This window comes from Aspergillus candidus (assembly GCF_002847045.1).
Source record: "Aspergillus candidus strain CBS 102.13 unplaced genomic scaffold BDW47scaffold_14, whole genome shotgun sequence".
Classification (NCBI taxonomy): domain Eukaryota; kingdom Fungi; phylum Ascomycota; class Eurotiomycetes; order Eurotiales; family Aspergillaceae; genus Aspergillus; species Aspergillus candidus.
Genome location: NW_020194019.1, coordinates 251,505 through 270,276, shown reverse-complemented (window position 1 = coordinate 270,276; position 18,772 = coordinate 251,505). Strand labels below are relative to the sequence as shown.

The 18,772-nt window shown below is 54.3% G+C and overlaps 8 protein-coding genes across 8 annotated transcripts; 3 read left to right on the top strand and 5 right to left on the bottom strand.

Annotated features, from left to right (window-relative positions):
• Positions 1–973: 973 nt before the first annotated feature.
• Positions 974–3,262, bottom strand: BDW47DRAFT_116672 (translation initiation factor 2A; the record flags this gene model as incomplete). The annotated part of the gene is made up of 6 exons (XM_024814966.1): positions 974–2,160; positions 2,212–2,440; positions 2,492–2,891; positions 2,954–3,025; positions 3,095–3,164; positions 3,238–3,262. 6 exons carry the CDS (start codon positions 3,260–3,262, stop codon positions 974–976), a joined length of 1,983 nt encoding a protein of 660 aa, XP_024673343.1.
• A 654-nt stretch (positions 3,263–3,916) lies between these two features.
• On the bottom strand, positions 3,917–5,544 carry BDW47DRAFT_103479 (uncharacterized protein). The gene is made up of 2 exons (XM_024812083.1): positions 4,973–5,544; positions 3,917–4,903 (listed from the first exon to the last, which is right to left on the bottom strand). The coding sequence occupies exons 1-2, from the start codon at positions 5,041–5,043 to the stop codon at positions 4,159–4,161; spliced, it is 816 nt and encodes a 271-aa protein (XP_024673342.1). The 5' UTR covers positions 5,044–5,544; the 3' UTR covers positions 3,917–4,158.
• Positions 5,545–5,712: 168 nt separating this feature from the next.
• Positions 5,713–7,300, bottom strand: BDW47DRAFT_103478 (uncharacterized protein). Its single transcript, XM_024812082.1, has 2 exons — positions 7,198–7,300; positions 5,713–7,102 (listed from the first exon to the last, which is right to left on the bottom strand). Exons 1-2 carry the CDS (start codon positions 7,235–7,237, stop codon positions 5,850–5,852), a joined length of 1,293 nt encoding a protein of 430 aa, XP_024673341.1. The 5' UTR covers positions 7,238–7,300; the 3' UTR covers positions 5,713–5,849.
• Positions 7,301–7,358: 58 nt separating this feature from the next.
• Positions 7,359–7,725, bottom strand: BDW47DRAFT_15133 (uncharacterized protein). Its single transcript, XM_024818325.1, has one exon. The coding sequence runs from the start codon at positions 7,603–7,605 to the stop codon at positions 7,417–7,419; it is 189 nt and encodes a 62-aa protein (XP_024673340.1). The 5' UTR covers positions 7,606–7,725; the 3' UTR covers positions 7,359–7,416.
• A 253-nt stretch (positions 7,726–7,978) lies between these two features.
• Positions 7,979–9,332, bottom strand: BDW47DRAFT_116669 (ESCO family N-acetyltransferase; the record flags this gene model as incomplete). The annotated part of the gene is made up of 2 exons (XM_024814965.1): positions 7,979–9,239; positions 9,301–9,332. 2 exons carry the CDS (start codon positions 9,330–9,332, stop codon positions 7,979–7,981), a joined length of 1,293 nt encoding a protein of 430 aa, XP_024673339.1.
• Positions 9,333–11,466: 2,134 nt separating this feature from the next.
• Positions 11,467–12,595, top strand: BDW47DRAFT_15060 (uncharacterized protein). Its single transcript, XM_024818323.1, has one exon. It carries the CDS (start codon positions 11,652–11,654, stop codon positions 12,354–12,356), a length of 705 nt encoding a protein of 234 aa, XP_024673338.1. The 5' UTR covers positions 11,467–11,651; the 3' UTR covers positions 12,357–12,595.
• On the top strand, positions 12,239–13,768 carry BDW47DRAFT_15075 (18S rRNA pseudouridine methyltransferase). Its single transcript, XM_024818324.1, has 3 exons — positions 12,239–12,418; positions 12,863–13,125; positions 13,192–13,768. The coding sequence occupies exons 1-3, from the start codon at positions 12,376–12,378 to the stop codon at positions 13,666–13,668; spliced, it is 783 nt and encodes a 260-aa protein (XP_024673337.1). The 5' UTR covers positions 12,239–12,375; the 3' UTR covers positions 13,669–13,768.
• A 2,404-nt stretch (positions 13,769–16,172) lies between these two features.
• BDW47DRAFT_116667 (VOC family protein) lies at positions 16,173–18,208 on the top strand (the record flags this gene model as incomplete). Its single annotated transcript, XM_024814964.1, has 2 exons — positions 16,173–16,348; positions 16,411–18,208. 2 exons carry the CDS (start codon positions 16,173–16,175, stop codon positions 18,206–18,208), a joined length of 1,974 nt encoding a protein of 657 aa, XP_024673336.1.
• Between the last annotated feature and the right edge of the window lie 564 nt (positions 18,209–18,772).

The following is an 18,772-nucleotide window of genomic DNA, read 5'->3' as shown; positions in this document are numbered from 1 at the left end:
GCGCTGTCAGGTGGAGCGCAAGGCGAGGACCATGCCTTGAAATCCCTCACGGGATAAGCTCTGTATCGGCTGCGATATATCAAATTCAACAACCCCACCCACCTGTTCCCAGCTTTATTGCTGGGCCAGGACCTCGGTTCACCCGCAGTGACAGCTGGCTGGATAGTTAGCCAGCTAGCTACCAACCAGTTGAGCAAACTGCACCCCTACCAACAAACCAATCTACACAAACAGTTCGTATCAGCTATCGCTTTGATCTTGACCAGTTCTGCTTCGGCGGACGGGCGTCATCGGTGTGAGTTAGGGAGTGAGTGTATGGAAATACCTTACCTCCAGGCCCACGCTGGTAGACGTTCGTCTTGGACATGTCCACGTCAGGATCAGAGCTGGTAGATGAAGCGGACTGTGGCTTGGTTTGATGGTGGGAGGAAATGAATGAGCTGGGGGTTACGGGTGGGGGACATCATATTCCCTTTCTTGCTTTATTTATATTTTGTGTTGTATACTTCGTAGTTGATGATAGGTATTTGTATTTGGATTTGTAGGTAGATTTGTAAGAGTTGAATGTTGTGTTGGTAGGTACATTGGTATACACGATGATAGGTCAAACAGCAATAGATAGTTAAATGTGTGATTCTTCTACTATTTTCTCTCCAATGTATATACATACATGCATACATACATCCTTCTCAAACCCCATCTAACTCTACTTCTGACTCCATTTCTACCGCTCTTCCTCTGCTCTTGACAGAGTGTCAAGAACAGAAGATAGATCATGAACGTCAATCACAAAGATGTAGGAGCAAGAACCAGGCAGTCCAGACAGTCAGGTCACCACCAACAACTGACTATACATATGCATAGGCGGCAACCCAGTCCAGTCCAGACTCACCTATTCTCACGCTTTCCACAACCAACCCTCCATCCTATCAATCCCCACAACGGATCTAGTCAGGCGAGAGATGGACCGGATCTATCCGGTATAGCCCAACCCCTCAAGCTCCTTCCGCACGGACTCCTCCGTATGGATCTTCTTCATCTGCGTATCCTCCAGCTTCTCACCGCCCGCAAGACGCATCTTCAGCTCGTCGATCGCCCGGATCTTCTTCAAGAGTCCGCGGATCTTCTTATCGTGCGCCGAGGGCACACCCTCCTCGACGGCCGGGGGGGTGGGTTCCCTGGCGGGGGGAGGGGGCGCGGGCGCGGGGGTGCCGTTGGCTGGCGGGCCGGACTTCTGGCCTTGAGCCTTGGACCGGCTTCGCTCGTGGCCCTTGTCGTTGCTGTTCTTCTCGCCACGGCGGTCGGGCGACGTCTCAGGGACGCCTTCTTCGCCCTCGCGCAGCTTACGGGCTTCGCGCTTCTTCTTGTTGCGCGCGGCAGACTTGGAGAGCTTCTCCGGGTGGTCCGCGCCGGGGGGCAGGGCCACGCCGCCTCCAGGAGCGGCTCCCGGAGGCAGAAACTCGGCCGGATCGGCGCCCGGCACGTCGCGTCTCCGCGGCTTGCCGAAGCCGTTCACGGCTCCGGCGGGGGCGCTGCCGGCCACGAAGGCAGACCCGCCTTGGTCCTCTCGCTTGAAAGCCAAGGGCGTGAGCTGACCGCGGGCGCCCGGGGGCCGGTACGCACCGGCCGGCTTGACGGGGGCCTTGCGGGTGCTCAGGTAGGCGGTCGCCGACGGGTGGGGCACCGGGAGCGGGTGGAAGGGATCACCCAGCGGGTGCTGGATGGTCGACTGCGGGCGCCAGCAGACGTCGTACAGCTCGTGCATGTCCTCGTTGTAGACCAGCGCGCCGCTCACGTGCCAGATGCGGAGGCCGTTGTCCACGCGCAGACGGGGGCTGGTGGTGGCCGTCAGGATGTACTGTCCATCCGGCGACCAGGCGCACACGCTGGAGTTGGCCGCCTCGACGGTGGTCACCTTGGCGTAGTTCTTCTCCAGGTCGTAGATGTCCATCTGGCCCGCCAGGTTGCCGAATCCGGCCACGAGGACGAACCGGCCGTGGGGCGAGAACAGGATGGTGTTCCGCGGCGCCATGGGGAAGTCATGTTGCGTCACGCCGCGGAAGTTGAAGATGCGGGTGCGGGCGGGCATGTAGCCGTACACCACGCCGAACTCCTTGGAGTTGGGAGACCAGGACACGTCGTGGATGGGGCCCTCCTTATCTGTTACTAGTTAGTATTTCTTCCATGCCATGATGTCGGATAGCCACTGACCCAGTTCCACGCGAGAATCAAAGCCGCCACTGGCACCCAGGAGGTACAGAGTGGTCTCTCCGTAGTAGCTCTTGTTCGAGCGGTCGACTTCGGTTTGCGCCAGCACCAGCAGGGTGTTACCCGATGCGTTCCACTTCAATTGAACCTTGTCTCCCTTGAAGAAGTTCTTCTGGGAAACGGCGGAGGCGAAGTTCGGCACAACGAACACCTTGACTGCGGCGGGTTGACCCTGTGAACGTTAGCAACATACATATAGTAAGAGAGAATAGAGGTAACCAACCTTACGCTCCGGAATGAACACAGCGACCGAATTGGTCTTGCCCGGGGACAGGGCAAAATCGGCGACACCTTCGACGCGCAGCCGGTTCCAGGGCTTGGACAGGTCATCGCTCTGGTAAAACTGGACCTCGTTGGTGACGACGCGCGCGCAGAGCTTCTCATCCGCGGTATACTGCAGGTTCCAGCCGGTCTGGGACTTCTGGACATAGCTGCCGACCACGACGTTCTCATTCACGACCTGCCACACCTTGAGGTTCTTGACGGCGTCGCCGTTTCCATCCTTCGAGGGGCGCTGCCAGGTGATTAGGTAGGTACCCAGGGGGGAGAAACCCAGCTCGAAGACGTTCTCGGCGGCGATGGTGGAGATGACATGACCGACGGACGGATCGACGACGGTGACCCTATTACCGTTAACCCAATCCTTCACTTCAACATTTCGGAGGTGGAGGAGCGCAGCGCATACTTATCGGGAGAAGCAAAGGCGAAATAACGGCCGCAGGGAGAATAGGCGCTACAGCGGAGGTTTCCCTCAGGTCTGGAGAAACAAAATCATATTAGTAACGAGTCCAAAGACAACCCAGTTCAAGTATAACCAAAGAATTACCTCTCAAACCCCGACAGGGACTCATAGACGGGGGTAGCATCCAAGATGCCAATTCCCTTCACCGTGCGGTCTACCACAATTAGCCATTTCCAGTCCAGTCTTCACCCCCCCAAAAAGTCCCGCAAAACAGGTGAAAAACCCACAAGAAAGCTGCGTCGGAGCTGCCATATCGAACAATCCTTCTTTTCAATTGATATCGTTTGTTCTCCGAAAAGCAATGTAATAAAGCTCGAGCTCGTGCAGCGATTGGACGTAAATGCGCGGGGTTTAATAAGTCGGGTAGGATGAAATTCAATTCGATCCGCGAGTCAAGGAATAAAGATCCAATCGAAAACGAAACGAAACGAACTTGTGGTGTTTTGGGTATAGCCAAACAATGACAGGCTTGTATGAATGGTTTGGTGGTTTAGAACTCGGTGGCGAATTGTTGGCTATGTAGTCTTCTGCAATTCAGACACACACAAAGAAGGCGGGCCGGAGAGAGACGCGGGGACGATCTTTGTACAGTGACGGGGGACACGGTAGAAGGAGAAGGGGGAGCAGTCCAAGGAAGACCTCGATGCTTGACAAGTCAATGCCAGCAAGAAAGCAGGGGACCAGAGGGGCTGTCGGGGGAGGAGAGAGTTGAGGAGGGGTGTGGAGAAGAAGAAGAGAGAGAGAGAGAGAGAGAGAAGCAGCTTCAGCTGGAAAAAAACCAGGCAAAGAGGCGAGTACGTCTTAAAAGAGTAGGCGGTGGACGGACGGGCGGGCAGAAAATGGATACCTGAGTCTGGAACGTGTCAGGCAGCCATGATGTATAGTATGGGGTCTACAGATGATGGATTCAGACCAAGAGCTGTAATTCAATCAACTAGACAAGAAAAGATCACTCCTCCCATTCAAATATTCTACAATCTTTCCAACAGATCCCAATCCATAGAGTCACTCAGTCCGTCAGTCGACGAGTGTCCTCATACAAATACAACAATCCATCCCATCCAATCGCAGTTTCTTTCTTTTCTCTTTCCTAGGTTTTCTTCCAATCCATCTCAACAATGACCTTTTCCAGCGTTGTTGGCAATCGTCTACTGCGTCTCCGGCCCCACCGAGCCATCCCGACCAAGGGGCGTCGCCAACCGGGGCGTCCTAACCGTAGTGTCCACCACATCCGGATCAAAGGTCATACCATCCACCATGCGCGCATCCTGCAGCGGCTCAGGCGTATTAGACCCCGTAGGAGACAGCGTAGACGGAATAGTCCCAGGATTCATCCGACTAAGCCCAGGACTCCCCAGGGAACCAGGTCTCCCACCGGAAGATCGTCGGGGCTGCGGGTGGGAGATAGGACCGCTGATAGTGCTAGCGCCCTCGCCGAAGCCAACCAGACTGGCGTTTCCTTCATCGCTGAGGTTATCTCCGCTCGAGTCAGCGCCGTCTTCCGGGTCCGGGCCCTCGCTCATCTTATCGGCGTCAAAGGCGTCGCTGCCACTGGCCCATGTGGTGCGCGCGCCGACGCTGCCCGTCGCGCTGGCACTGCCGACGGTGCTGCGCTCTTTCATGGTCTCAAAGTAGCTGGGGATGGGGGCAGCGGGGGCAGCGAGGTTGGGGGAGGTATGACCTCCCGCTCGCGCCGTGGCTACCCGTTCGAGGCCCGCTAGGCGGGAGATGCGATCGGCGCGTTCGGCCTCGAGGGTGGTGGTCGATGTGGCCGATGTGGAGGGGGAATGGTGGGCGTGGTGACTGTGTGGCAGGGGCTGGCCCTGGTGGCCGTCTTTGATGGCTGTTGTCGATAGGGCTGACAGCGATGTGGTGCCGGAATTGGGGGTGCCCCTATCAAAAAAGACCGGTTAGCGATATAGATCAAATGGAAAGTATCAGGATGGGATACGAAAGACGTACGGGCCCATCTCCGACGGGGTGACCGGGTCGGAGGGCGGAGGAGGGAGATTGATCAAGGTCGGCGTGGTCATCTTGTCCAGGCCTCCTTTGCTTGTTTTTTACTTATCCTTTTCTTTCTTTGGCTTCTTTCTCTTTCTATTCTCTTTCTTTCTCTTTTCTTTTTCTTCTTTCCCTGTCTTCTGAGGTTCAAATGACCCAACGGAGTAGAAAGGGAGATATCAATCAAACGTAGAAGAACGAGAGCGTGATCTCTCAATAGTATGATCGCCGAGAACAGACAATCAACCTGACTAGAACAGGGTTAATTAAAACAAGACAATGTCGCAGATAGATAGAATCCTTAAAAGGTTGAACTTGTCTCAGATAAAGATAGAGATAAAAGTGTGCCAGCCAGCGTTCACTTCAACGAAACACAGGATGCCAGGATGGATAAAGAGGGGAGTACCAAAACCAAGGATGGGCGAGAGTTGGATCAGTCAGGAAGAAGTACCAATAAATACAGAAGTAAGGTTAGTTTCGATCAGTCAGTCGATCAGGGTCAAGGGAGGAATTGATTGATTGATGGATCGACCTCCGCTTTGGGAACAAGTGACGTCATCTGGGGTTTGATCAGCTGATCTTGCGGGGTAGCCTATCTTACTATTGTTATATCTGTAGTTGTAATGTACGTACAATTCGTAGGTTTATATTTTGGTATACAGCGTAGTCGCAAAGAACGATCATGATTAAAGATCATGCACCAGAAAAAGAAAAGAAAGAAAAAAAAAGGAAGAGAAAAAATATGATCAGTCGTTCAATCGTCCGGATCCAGCAGACCCTTCCGTGGCTTTTTTTTTCTTCTTTCTTCTTTCTTTTCACCATCATTTCTCCTCCATGCCTAATGACTAGCCTTCCGCTCGTAGTGCCCCCGGAGATCGTCCACCTCTCTCTGTAAACGCGTAAGGTCGGCTAAGATGTCCCGCGCGTTCGACGGCGGCGAGACAAATCCCTCCTCGTCCTCCGCGCGCGTTTCCGACCGGAGGCTAGTTGGGCGAGTGCTCGGGTTACTGTTATTCCCTCGAGTCCGGCGTGGAGGCGGCGGCGGTGGTAGGGAGTTGCCGTACGAGACTCGTTTCGCCGACGTTGACGGGTCCCGCGGTTCCGGCTGCAGGGGCCGCGAAGTATCTTCGGACATTCGTGTCCTCTGGGGCACATCACGGGTGCGGGAAAATTCCAGCGTCTGGGCGCCCGGGCTCAATGGCGGGGACGTGTCGGAAGAGGATGCTTCTGTCGAAGAGACCGATCGACGGTGTGGCGTGGTTTTGACAGAAGCGGCCGGTTGGGACCTCTTCATCTGACTGTGGCGTCGACTGAGAGGGGGTGTTGGAGGACGTTTATACTGGGATTGACTGCGTCGAGGCAGGTCGGGCCGGGAGTGACCGTCCGCGACATCGCCCCCTTCCTGCGGATGGAGGCTAGGTGAAATAGAGGGCTCAGAGGGGAAGCCGTGGAAGGAAAAGCGGTTGGACGGCATGATGGATGCCGGACGTGAGGCGTTCGTAGTGGAGGAATTGCCGGAAGAGGGGCTGATCAATCGCCCATGATGACTCTTCGGGGGAGGGGGTGGAATCTTGTCCTTGTTGCCCGGGCGGCTCGCCAACGGTCGTCTCCCCTCGTCAACGGACGATGGGGACTTGCCGCTTCTGTAGTTCTCATTCCCGGCCATACTAGCACGTGGACTGTCTTCGAGGCTGGTGGGATCTGATAGAAAGACACTGCGACGCGCCGATTTATCCGAGCTCGCCGCCGTACGAGGTGTTCGATCGCCGTGTCGCTCTTCGGGGCCACCGTAGATATCCGTGCGCATGGCTTTCCCCCGTGGCGGTACCGGCGGATACGGGCGCTCCTCCTTCCCTTGTTCTTCCTCCTCCTCATCGCTTAATGATTCTTGACGGAAGGGGTCGGATGTGGATGACGGGTCATCCTCGGATGTCGAATCGTCCGCATCGGTGGGGTACGACGCAGACGGGGTGGGGACGATACCATTCCGCGTGGTTGCCGCGGTGGCAACCGTATCGACTGCGATCGGATGCTCCGAGACAGCGTCGTTGACTGTGACCGACGGGGGTGGAGGATGGTGGTCTTGGGGGTCTGTCTCATGAGCGTTCATTCCGGCTTACCTAGTCTCCCCACTCCACGAACCGTTGGACGGAGCATAGGAAGGGACAGGGTGGGGTAGAACTCACTCTCTGGTTTTCTAGGGCGGAAAGGATTTAATCCAGACATCGCAAAGGAGGATAAAGGGGGTGAGCATGGGAGCCAGAAAGGAGGAGAAAGAGAAGAGAGAGGCTGACAAGGCGGAAGCAAAGAAGACCGAGGGAAGGCGAGGCCACAGAGAGGGTGGAAGTAAACACCGCTCGCGGCTCTCCGGCAAGCACCCCGAACCAAGTAATTATTGTATAGATTTAGAGGCCGTTTCTATGCCGGGAATTCAAAACTAAGGCAAGGAAAGAAAAAGACAAAAGGAAGAAAAGTATATGGTACAGATATGTTATCCCAAAAAAAACCAAAGCCAAAACCAAAACCAAAGAAAAAGCACAGCGCAAACCGATCCTCCCCCCGTAACAAAAAGCACTCCGGGTAATACATATCATTCTCTGTATGCGAACCAACACGTCTCCACCCGACTAGCAGCCAAAAAAAAAAAAGAAAATCAAAAACCAAGAATTAGGAAGACAACAAAACAAATCAAAGGGAATGAGAAATAGGAAATTAGAGATAACCGGTCATCAGAGTTCCTCCCTTGAGTTTCACTATCCAAGAGAGAAGGGTATCAACTCGCCCATTTATATCAATATACCACGAAAACCACAAACAAGACAATAAAAAGACAAAATGAAAGACAGACATGAAAAGAGAAAGGGAAAGAAAGGAATGAGAGAGGGAAGAGGGAGCTGTCCTCTGAGAAGCTCTCCTTCGTGTATATGTCTTCCCTCTCATTTCTCTTTCCTTCCCATCCTCGCACATTTATTCCCGTTCCTCATACACATGCCAATCGACATCGCCGAAAAAGGACCGGGCCAAAGCTCGACCGCTCTCCGTTGGTTGGCTAAAGGCCATCTGCTCCTTGGGGATCTCCATGCCGTAGATAAAATTGCTCACGACGCAATCCAGGAGATCCATGGCGATGCCTTTCCGCCGCGATGCGCCCGAGGTCCAGATGCGGGAGATGCCCACGATGGCCGGGTGCGTCTCCGGGCGGACCGTGACCGCCGTGTCGGCGCCCTCCTTCGGGGTGGCGACGTGGTCGACGGGGCGGGACTCCCAGATGCGTTCCGTCAGACAGGCTCCGACGCAGCGGCTGTCCTTCATGTGGAGGAAGACCTTGTAGCGATCGACCTTCTCCCCCGGGCCGTCACTCTGGCCCGCGGCGGCGGAGGGCGGCGGTTCCGTCTGGCTCCAGAGGACCTCGTCGTCGATCTCGGGGGAGGACAGCTCCTTACTGATGACCTCGAGCACCTTCTTGGCCTGGCTCTTGGCGGTCGGCGAGGCTTTGCGATCGACAATGACCACGTAGCCTTCGTCAAAGCGTGTAGCCTCGTAGACCCAGCGCGACGCGTTCGCTCGCATGAAAGCCTTGCCCAGGTCAACCCCGGTCGCGTTCATATCGTGGAATTTCTTGTGCAGCGCCGCATCCTCGGCGTTGGACGGGATATATTCCATGCCGCAGGTGGAGCAGGTGCGTCGCGTCTCGTGGCCCAGATCGATCTGCATCTGTCGCAGCGGCGGTTGCGGCAGGGCGGACGGGACCGGGGTGGTCTTCTTCTTCTTCTCCTTCTTGGGGGGATCAACGGAGGCGCGCACGCTGTTGGAGTTGACCTCGGTGAGGGGGGTGCCGTTATTGGTGCCGGAGGTGGGATGATGGGCGGTGCCGTTGGCGGGGGAAGCGTGACCCCGATCCTTCGGGGCGGCCGACTGTTTGCGTTTGAGGAAGGAAAATGTCGGTTTGCGCGTGTTGGCCGGCGGGGGGCTCAACCGTGGTGGTGGGGAGGAGGGTGGCGTCGACAGGTCATCCCCATCCGGGGAGCCCTCGGAGAGGAGGATGGAATTCCGACGCGACGGACTGGACCGCACGGCGGCGGAGGACTCCCGAATGGCATATTGGATGCTGTTCTCAGCCTCATCAGACTCGGTGCCCGACAAAACGCGTCGTTTCTTGGCCGCGGGTCGTGGGTCGTCGTCGTAGACGCGCCACAGAGGTCTCCCGTATGTTTTCATCGTCAGACCGCTAGACGAGGAAATGACGTTAGCGTTGAGCAAAAAAGACTGAGGGATCAAACGACACGTACCGCTTGAATGAGTTTGTTACAGTCCACGGCATCTCCCTAGTAGCCAAACATGCAAACGACGGGGATCATGGATGACCCTTTTCTGACTGAAGAAGAAAAGGGATATATCAAGGGAGGATGACGGGTGATGATCAGAGGAGGAGTTAGAAGCTATAGAAGTCAAAGTCGGAGTCAAGTCAGAAGTCGCAGTGGTCAAGAAGTGATGATAAAAGAGAGAGAAAGCAGACAAGGGAGAAGGAGGAGGTTGGATGACGAGGTGTTCCAGTCGCCGATGAATTGAATTATTTTCCACAACGGGGCGGAAGGTTGCGGCGAACTGATCGACGGGGCTGACGGAAACGCGTGCCCAGCGAGACTAGGCTGGATCGGGGTATATTACTATGATTCAATTTACATGTATTATTTATATTATATTATATTATATTATACTATTTTATTATGTATTTATTGATTGATTTTATTCTGGCCAAACGCAGGAATGCCTGACCTCGGTCGCCGTCGATATATAGTTGATCAGTAAGGGAGATTTGCCTCTGAGTTGGAGGATCTCATGCTGTTGATCGTCATGTATAGGAGACTGGAGCCTAACGCCACGATTTGCCTCTATACCTACCAGTAAATCAATGAATAAAATAGAATAAATTCATGATACTTGTGAGAAATATTAATCAACAGTCAGAAGTATAATGTATCTACATACATTGAGAGAATAAGAAATACGGCTAGAATACGAATCAATAGGATAGATATAGATAGTACGCCCTTGCTGGCATCCCGGCAGTCCTACTAGTACTTTCCTACATGTTGCCCATACTATCGCATCATGAGTCCAAACAACATCCACACAGTCATTCAGCATGAACAGAATCCTCTATCCGTCTGTGACCAAAAAACCAACGCGCCATATCCAACCTCAAGAATGTGGGCGCGTCCCGAATACCTTCCTACCCAATGTCTGGCCCTGCCACCACGAAACATTTGGGAAGGTAGGAATGGAAATCCAATTGAATACCACAAAATAGAGAGAGAAAAAAACAAAGACAAAGACAAGAAATTGAAGGGGAAAGCAAGACCAGAGAAGATCACCAATCAATCCCTCATCCAATGTTGAAGCTGATCCTCACTCTTCCGGTGTCCATACTCCATACAATCAGGCAAACCCAATCTCCAACACCATCATCATTAACCATCCCCGCTGATTACGGGAGTCTGACATCATCTCAAATGGGATGTCACTTTTTTACTTTTTTTCTTACCTCCCCTGGATTTGTCCCCAGCACCATCTCATGCAAGAACCCTTGAGTGATGGTGACTGGAGGCGCGTTCGCCAAGGCGAGCTGGGCAGTGTCACTGCGCCATGACCAAAAATAAGGAAAGAAAAAGATAAAAACAAAGCAATGATAAGAACAAAACAAGACAAGGCGATTGCCAGATCCCCCAAGGGTCGTGGTCCGGTCCGTGAAACAACTCAGATACCCCTCTTCAGCTTCTGATTCGTCCCCGACTACGAAGCACACTGCATGGGATGGATCAGATTCGTCCGCAGTCACGGCCAACCATCCTGTTTCAGTCTGACCGAAAACTCCAGACCAAGTCTGGGGGCGAATTTCCAATCTGAAAAAGGAGCGATACGGGGTACCTGACCACGATCTCCTCTTGGTGGCCCCCAGGAGAACCCCCCAGAGACCCCCACAATTCCATTGACCGCCGATATAACGACCCCTGCGGCTGCTGGGCCTGAATAGCCACGATCAGCAATGTGATGTGCTGACTCTCGGGTTGAGATCCTCCTCCCTGCCAACTATAATCCTTTGTGGTACAGGAGGGGTGGTCATTGTGTATCTTCCAGGGTTTCACACCCACGGGGCCCCGTGGTCCCCGTGCTCCGGATTGGTCTGGTCCGCCAGAAATTCCCCATGTCATTTCACCTGCTCGCCGTTCCAGAAGTTCCCAGTAGCTCGGCGAAGTTGACCAAGGCATTGATCTACATCGACGAAGCCAAGCAAGCGACAGTAATCACAGGATGGTTGCGGACGAGAGGACCCATGCAAATCCCCAGAGGACATGGCATAGCTGATCAATCCCATATGGAGCACGATTGATTTGATTTCCATCTACGGAGCACTCCCAGAAGAACTGGTCTCTCTCTCATTCTCGGACGGTTGATCGGTCGACTTCGCCTCCAGCCGGTGACACACGGAGCGGCTCCATCAGGATACTGGATTCGGTTCGTACATGTGCATTCCATCGTCAGGCAACGTCCCTAGAGGTCCGGTCTCGTCATTGGCCCCTCGTCCGATTCTTTCCCCAAATCTCACGCGAGATCCGGCTCAGGGCTGACAGGTGCCTCCATGGTCGATACGACGTCCATCATGCTGACGGGGAAGTCACCGATCAACCAAACCATGAGGCTGATCTATATAATCGATCTATATGATCATGGACGTAAATATAATGAGCACAATGGACTAAAGGAGGACAAAGGTGCGGCTGACACGAAGAGCATCCAATGTAGTTCCAATGAAGGAATCTATATCTTGTGGTGGAGTACAGTAAGACTGGAGTACCTCAGGCACCCACGGGACGGACCCAAACTTTTTTCTTCGTTTTTTTCCTTCAATTTCTTCATTCTATTTTTTCCCTCGTTTTCTCTTCTTTTTCTTCTCCGATTTTCTTCTTTGGATTTCTGGAAAATCACAAGCAAGAAAAAAAAGAGAAGCAAACCAGACAAACAGGATCCTTCTCGGCCAATTTCCCTCTTTTTCTTCTTCCCCGTCTTCCTTCCACGTCTTCTCTTGCATCTTCACCCCCCCGGTCTCTCCCTTACTCGCAACCTCGCGCAAGACTCAGCCAGTAGCCGAGGAGAACCAGGATCAAACCGATCAGAAAGAAACAAGGGAACGAGAACCGACTGCGCTTACTTCTTCTCTTCTTTTTCTTCTCCGTCCTCTTCTTTCTCGTCCACCTTCATTCCTCTCCTCGATTCGATCTTTTCAATTCCTCCCCTCTTCGTCCCTATAAATCTTCTTGGCCGTTTCGTCAACACCACGCATTGAACCACACGAGAATATCATAATGTCGGATCCCGTCCAAATAGCAGGGAAGCGCAAGAGAGCCAGTACGTATACCCAATGGAATTCCAGCAATCTGTGGTGGTGTATCTATCACATTCCACTTCCTTCTTTCACCCCACCCCGCTTGCGCCATCTTTCTGCTGGGTGTCAACACGGGGACGATAGATCTGGGATGATCGATCTGGGTTTTCGTCGGGAATGGGATACAGGATATGACCAGTGAATCTTCAAACGAACTTCATATTCCCGTGTTGTGGTCCACGTCGGAGACAACCACCTGTGTTACCCGCCTTTCCCCTCCTCAGGCCACCGCAGACTTACCGTCTTCCCCTCCCTCTTCTCCCCTCCTTCTCCCCTCCGTCTCGTCCCCACCTGCGACCGTCAATCCCTACATCGTCCCTCGGAAATTGTCCCCCCCACCCCCTGCAAACGTGAACCCACTGTGGAATGCAAGTCAGCGATGGACGCTAATCAAACTCGAATCTCAGGGACGCAGTCTTGCCCACCCCCGGAGTTGCCCCAACTCGTCGCGGAGCAGCATGTTCCGATCTCCGCCCATGACAAGGATACCCAACGTCTGATCGTCGTCCTCTCGCACGCCAGTTTGGAAACCTACCGGGCGTCCTCGGGGGGTCGTAATGGAACCGCACGTGATGAGAAGTATTCTTTGCTCAACAGCGACGAGCACATCGGTGTCATGCGCAAAATGAATCGGGATATCAGTGAGGCGCGACCCGATATCACCCATCAGGTGAGACTTGTCCATGAGATTCCTCTGGAATTTTGACGCCGAAACTGATCTCGTTCCCGTCTCCAGTGCCTTCTCACCCTGCTCGATTCCCCCGTCAACAAGGCCGGTAAACTACAGATCTTCATCCACACGGCCAAAGGTGTCCTCATCGAGGTCAACCCCAGCGTTCGCATCCCGCGAACCTTCAAGCGGTTCGCCGGTCTGATGGTCCAGCTTCTGCACCGTCTCTCCATCCGCTCCACCAACTCGCAGGAGAAGCTGCTCAAGGTCATCAAAAACCCCATCACCGATCACCTGCCCCCCAACTGCCGGAAGGTGACGCTCAGTTACGAGGCGCCCGTTGTCCGGACCCGGGATTACCTCGAGACCCTGGGATCCAACGAGAGCGTGTGTATCTTCGTCGGTGCCATGGCCAAGGGCCACGACGATTTCGCCGACTCCTTCAAGGACGACACCATCAGTATCAGCAACTACAGTCTGAGCGCAAGCGTTGCCTGCAGCAAATTCTGCCATGCCGCCGAGGAAGTGTGGGACATCATCTGAGCGGGCCTCATCCGTCGCATCGTCCCACGCTCTCCCCTCCGTCCCGTCCACCCCTTCCTCTCCGGACAGGAACGGCTTCGGTTTTCACGATGTCACGAATCTCCTTGCGATGAGTCAGTCCTCTTATTCCAGGTGGTCCGGGCCGGCGGGGACCAGTCCCCTCCGATGGGTGTGGTGGAATTATTTAAACCGGTTGTCTCCTATGTGTTTGGTGTCTGTTTCGAGTCTCGTTCTTGCGCATCGTCCGTGCGGCTCCTCAGAGTTGCGGGTCCCCTCGTCTGTGGACCCTTCGTGTGGCGGTAGCGGCAGTCTCCAGGCAACCTCTCCTCTTCCTCTCCCCTCCCCCTTCTCGGGAAGCAGACAAATGAATCTCCGGGTGAAACTTCGGGCGGGAGGAAGTCCTCGCTGTCGATATCCTCAGCCAGGTTTTTCTCCTCCAATTCAACTGGGTGGTGGTCAGAAAATAGCGGCCCAAAAGGGCCGTATAACCCTGACCGTTTATATATACACATGTATGGTAATCCTCCCAGGTCTATGGAGATTTAGGAAACGGTAGCATATCAATCAGAGATCTATCAGTCTTTGGATGTAGTATCAGCGAGTTGTGGCATTCTTCTGTAGAGACCAGAGAGAGAAAGAGAAGAGAGGAAGATAGATGGACAAGTGCCTGAGGCCATGGTGCGTGACTTTTGCTCTTCTTGGCAAATCATTCCACTTCTCAACAACCACCGGCCTTCCTCATCCATCTATTCATTTGGGATATCTCCAGGTCAAGTCAACAAAGAGGTGATAGACTTCCACCGGGTATCCAAAACCGTCCCTTATCTCCCGCAAGTTACCCTCAATCGGGCGCTTCCGGTGGCAATGAGGGACTTCGACGTGGCACCCTGCCGACCACCTCACTCTCCCGGTGGATTCCGTCGGTGGATCAACTAATGTGATGATCGATCTCGGGGATTTTTCCATGGAAACTTCGGCTCCCTGCAAAATGACTCATCGAGGGGGAATGGATATTTGGGGTGAAGTGAGGGTCCAGGGAGTGGACTACGGAGTACATTACTACGGAGTACTCATGAAAGGGGGGACGCGCCGTGATTTGTCCCACTACAATTCGCTCTGGGCTATTCCGCCATTTGAGAATGGGCTTGGGAGATCTCACGATTTCTCATTCGCCTAGCATGGAGGGCGCTTGACCCCCGACACCATGCTGAAGTGGGTTGCAGTTTGGCGGTCAGGCGAATCGACAGCGCCATCCGGCGACTAACAGCAGCAGAAATGCCCAAAGCAAGAAAAGCCAGACATCTCTTCGTCCCCCGTCGGTCAAGAAAACCAGATGGCGCTGGTGGAGCCCCTTAGGGTGGTGGGTTTCCCCCGCCTTAAACCCAGTGGCCCTACCATTGGCCCTAGGGGGTTTGTTGTCCGGCGGTCATTGGCGGTTAAAATGGGATTGGGAGACATGATTCCAGCCCTCTTACACTCTTACTATTATCGGAGAAAAGCCTCGCAGAGAAGCAAAGCAAGTGGCTAAACGGAGCTACCCTCGGACAGGAGACTGCGACACATCCTTCCTTCCATCGATTTTCGGTAGGGGTTAGTCCATCGTCAACTTTATTCCGATGAGGGTCCGCGTTTCTTCGCCTGGTTGTCTCAGAAGTTACTAGTCAGTTCACTGTTCATAGTTGTTCTGCCCTGATCCGCCAAATGGGGATCCACTGCTGCCAATCCGCATCGTCCACCTTGTCATGGGTCCGGTCGCCTCACCCAACTCGACTTCTGACATGATGCTGTTCCTTGGCCCCATGTGCCGTATCCACCGTTTGGTCTTGCATCTTCATACTGAGAGGCGCCCCATTTTCAGAGGACGGGGCCACCTACAGGACCCGTTCATCGGACTTCCCCTCTCCTCCCCCCCGCCTAGATAGCCTGTTTTACAGATGGTGGTTTAGATTAGGAGGTCAGCATCATGGGGCCTTGCCTTCCCCGAAGTACCTCACCGTTCTGGAATGGACCTGCAGATTTCAAACACCATTGGTACCTCACCGATACTGGGCACCTATTCGGGGTCGGTACGTGAGCGTATGCATGACGGCCTGCAATGCTTAACCCGTATACTAAAGGCATTTTTGCTAACGTCGGGTCTACCATGATTGGACACAAATTGGGCATGCTTGGGTCTTTTTTTTTCTTTCTCCTTGGAGGGGAGATCGTTCCCCTCGTATGCTGCTTCGCTTTGACATAATTCATGCTATCGCCCCATTTTATCATACTGGTCCTTGGCTATCTCACACCTCCATTCCTTGTGATTCCATCTGTATAAATAATCCACGGCCAGCGCCGTCTTTTCTTCTCAAATCAAATTGCCCCAGAATCTCAGACTTGACTGTTGTATACTACCCTGGATTTCTTTCTTTTCATCTCCTCTAGCTTAACCTACCTTGTCCTTTGTCTTGACCAAATCCATTAACTCGCTGAGACCCTTTCAGCGAGTCTCTCGCCCATCCACCATGCCGGTGTCACATTTAACCCTAACTGTCGCCCACCTCCCCACTTCCACATCCTTTTTTCTCTCCTGTTTACAGCCGCTGGGGTACCAGTTCATCGGCCGTCATGACGACTTTATCGGCTTCGGTCAGAAGTCGGGAGAGCCCGCAGACTTCTGGATCACCGAGCAAAAACCGGGGTATGTCATTGCTTTCCGTCCCAGACTCAAATACACCTGGTTCCATGGCTGATTCATCCCAGAGTCCCAGCCGGTGCAGCTCATGTCGCGTTCCCCGCCCCATCCAAGGATGCGGTGGGCACGTTCTTCATCAATGCCTTGAAATCCGGCGCAAAACTGCACGGGGAGCCCAAAACCCGCGACGCCGACTCGGGGTACTACAGTGCAGCCATCATCGATTTCGACGGCAACAGCATCGAGGCGGTCTACCGGCCCAGCCACTCGTCCGCCCGGTCAGAGATCAGCCAACCGACACTGGCTCTGCTGGAGGGCGGCTCCGTCGTGTCCAAGGCTAGCAGCCGAGCCAGCACCATGAAGACGGAAAGCATTGCTCCCCGGTCCGAGGCCAAATCCTACAGCTCCAAGGCCAGCACGGCCATCGACCGGGGCTCACCGTCGGGAGGCTCACGGGACATGCAGTCGGCCCCGTCCCCAACCTACGTGGTGCACTCGACCACCACGCAGAAGACCGACGAAGGCAAGACAGCCAAGACCATCGTGGGCTCGCTCATCGGCGCCGCAGCTGGCGCGGCCCTCGCATACGCCATTACCTCCAGCACCTCGGACTCCACCGAGGCCGCCACCACCACTTCCCCGCCGCCGCCGCAATACTCCCCGCGGGAGTTTCTCCCACAGCTTCTCTCAGCCTCGCAGGCACCCTCACAAGTGTCCGAGCGGCAGGGCTACCGGGCGATCGAAGCAGGCCCAGCCCGAAGCACCTACTCCCAGTCCGAAGGCCGCCCATCCCTAGCTCGGAGCGTCAGCTCCAAGAACCCCCGCGCCAGCACCATCTACGAAGGCACGGAGTTCATCCCCCGCAGCAGCGGCGGCAGCATGTACATGGACAACAACGGCCGTCGCGCCTCGGAAGGCGGCAGCGGCGGCGGCAGCGTCTACATGGACAACAACGGCCGTCGAGCCTCAGAAGGCAGCGTCTACAGCAGCGACCGCGAGATCCCCCTGCGCGCAATCGAGTACCCGCCTCCACTAGACGAGTCCTACGAGGAGGGCTACGACGCAAGCACCCTGATCAGCAGCTTCCCCGACCAGTCCCGCGCAATGATGGACCACGGCAACGGCAGCGTATACTCGTCCGCCTCGACGATCAAGCCCTCCAAGGCCAACTCGCACTACTCCGAGCGCCAGCGATCATCTCCTCCGTCCTCCCACCACGGCAGCTCCGCCTCCTCCTCGCGCCGCTCCTCCCACCACCACTCCACGCACCGCTCCCCATCCAGCCACCGCAGCACCCACAGCCACAGCAACCACCGCAGCCGCTCCTCCGAAGCAGGCAGCCACGCCCCCTCCTCAACCTCCACCCGCAGCGCACGCCACGTGCCCCTCCCAGACAACGGCTCCTCAATCGCCTCCTTCGCAACCTACCGCAGCGGCTCCCACGCCCCACCATCAAAGGCCCCATCATCGAAATCCTACATGTCCGCCCGCGACGTGCCCCTCCCAGAAAGCATGGCCGACCTCGACCTCTACGACAACGACACAGCCGTCACGCCAGACGACTCAATCAGCCAGATCGACGAAGGCGGCCGTCGCCCTTCCTACTCCCACCGCTCGCATACCTCCCGCTCAGGAGGCGGCGGCGGTGGTGGTGGCGGATCGCGCGTGTCTAAGCATTCGTCCAGATTCGACGAGCCCGTCCGTCCAGCCGACAGCGTCAGCCAGATCTCGGTCAATCCTAGCCACGTGTCGAAGGCGTCGTCGCAGCGGACTATGAAAGCCGGTGGCGGGGGGAACTCGAAAGCCGGGTCGAGGTTTGGGGGGACTACCACTGGAGGCAGTCGGAGGGGGAGTCAGGTTGTTTGATTCCTTTCTTTCCTTTCCTTTCCTTTCCTTTCCTTTCCTTTCCTTTCCTTTCCTTTCCTTTCCTTTCCTTTCCTTTCCTTTCCTTTCCCTTTGCTTATTGTGGATATTCTCTTATTCTCTTTTTGTCTTCTCTTTTCGCTTGTTTACTTGACTTGACTTGACTTGACTGTTTCTTTTCTATACTTTCACTGTCTTATTGTTCATTTATCATCATCATCGTTTATCATTCATCGTCGTTCATGCTGGTTGATTGTTGATTGATTGCATTGCATGATTGAGAGTTTGGCATATACATACATACATCATACATCATACATGATTATCACACAACGTTTATGAGAGGTGGAAGAAGGAAGAAGAGAGAGCGAGAGAGCATCATTGTTGGCGTTTGGGTTTGAAAGAGGATTGATCACATGTTTGTTATTACTATTTCATGATTTCATGCTGTTATCTGATTATTGATTGATTTACTTGACTATCAAAAGATTGTCCTTTGCTTTACTTTGCTGCGATTAATAAACTGTGTCATATCAATATCGTTGACATGCGATTCAATCAAAATCT

Excerpts from the sequence above, each read along its gene's own strand:
- BDW47DRAFT_15060 (XM_024818323.1), top strand. The coding sequence starts at position 11,652 with ATGGTCGATACGACGTCCATCATGCTGACGGGGAAGTCACCGATCAAC.
- BDW47DRAFT_103479 (XM_024812083.1), bottom strand. The coding sequence starts at position 5,043 with ATGACCACGCCGACCTTGATCAATCTCCCTCCTCCGCCCTCCGACCCG. Across the intron at positions 4,904-4,972 it reads ACCCCGTCGGAGATGGGCCC|GGGCACCCCCAATTCCGGCA; the intron begins GTACGTCTTTCG and ends CTTTTTTGATAG.
- BDW47DRAFT_15075 (XM_024818324.1), top strand. The coding sequence starts at position 12,376 with ATGTCGGATCCCGTCCAAATAGCAGGGAAGCGCAAGAGAGCCA. Across the intron at positions 12,419-12,862 it reads AGGGAAGCGCAAGAGAGCCA|GGACGCAGTCTTGCCCACCC; the intron begins GTACGTATACCC and ends CTCGAATCTCAG. Across the intron at positions 13,126-13,191 it reads GACCCGATATCACCCATCAG|TGCCTTCTCACCCTGCTCGA; the intron begins GTGAGACTTGTC and ends TCCCGTCTCCAG.
- BDW47DRAFT_15133 (XM_024818325.1), bottom strand. The coding sequence starts at position 7,605 with ATGATATGTATTACCCGGAGTGCTTTTTGTTACGGGGGGAGGATCGGT.
- BDW47DRAFT_103478 (XM_024812082.1), bottom strand. The coding sequence starts at position 7,237 with ATGTCTGGATTAAATCCTTTCCGCCCTAGAAAACCAGAGA. Across the intron at positions 7,103-7,197 it reads CCGCCCTAGAAAACCAGAGA|ACCCCCAAGACCACCATCCT; the intron begins GTGAGTTCTACC and ends CTCATGAGACAG.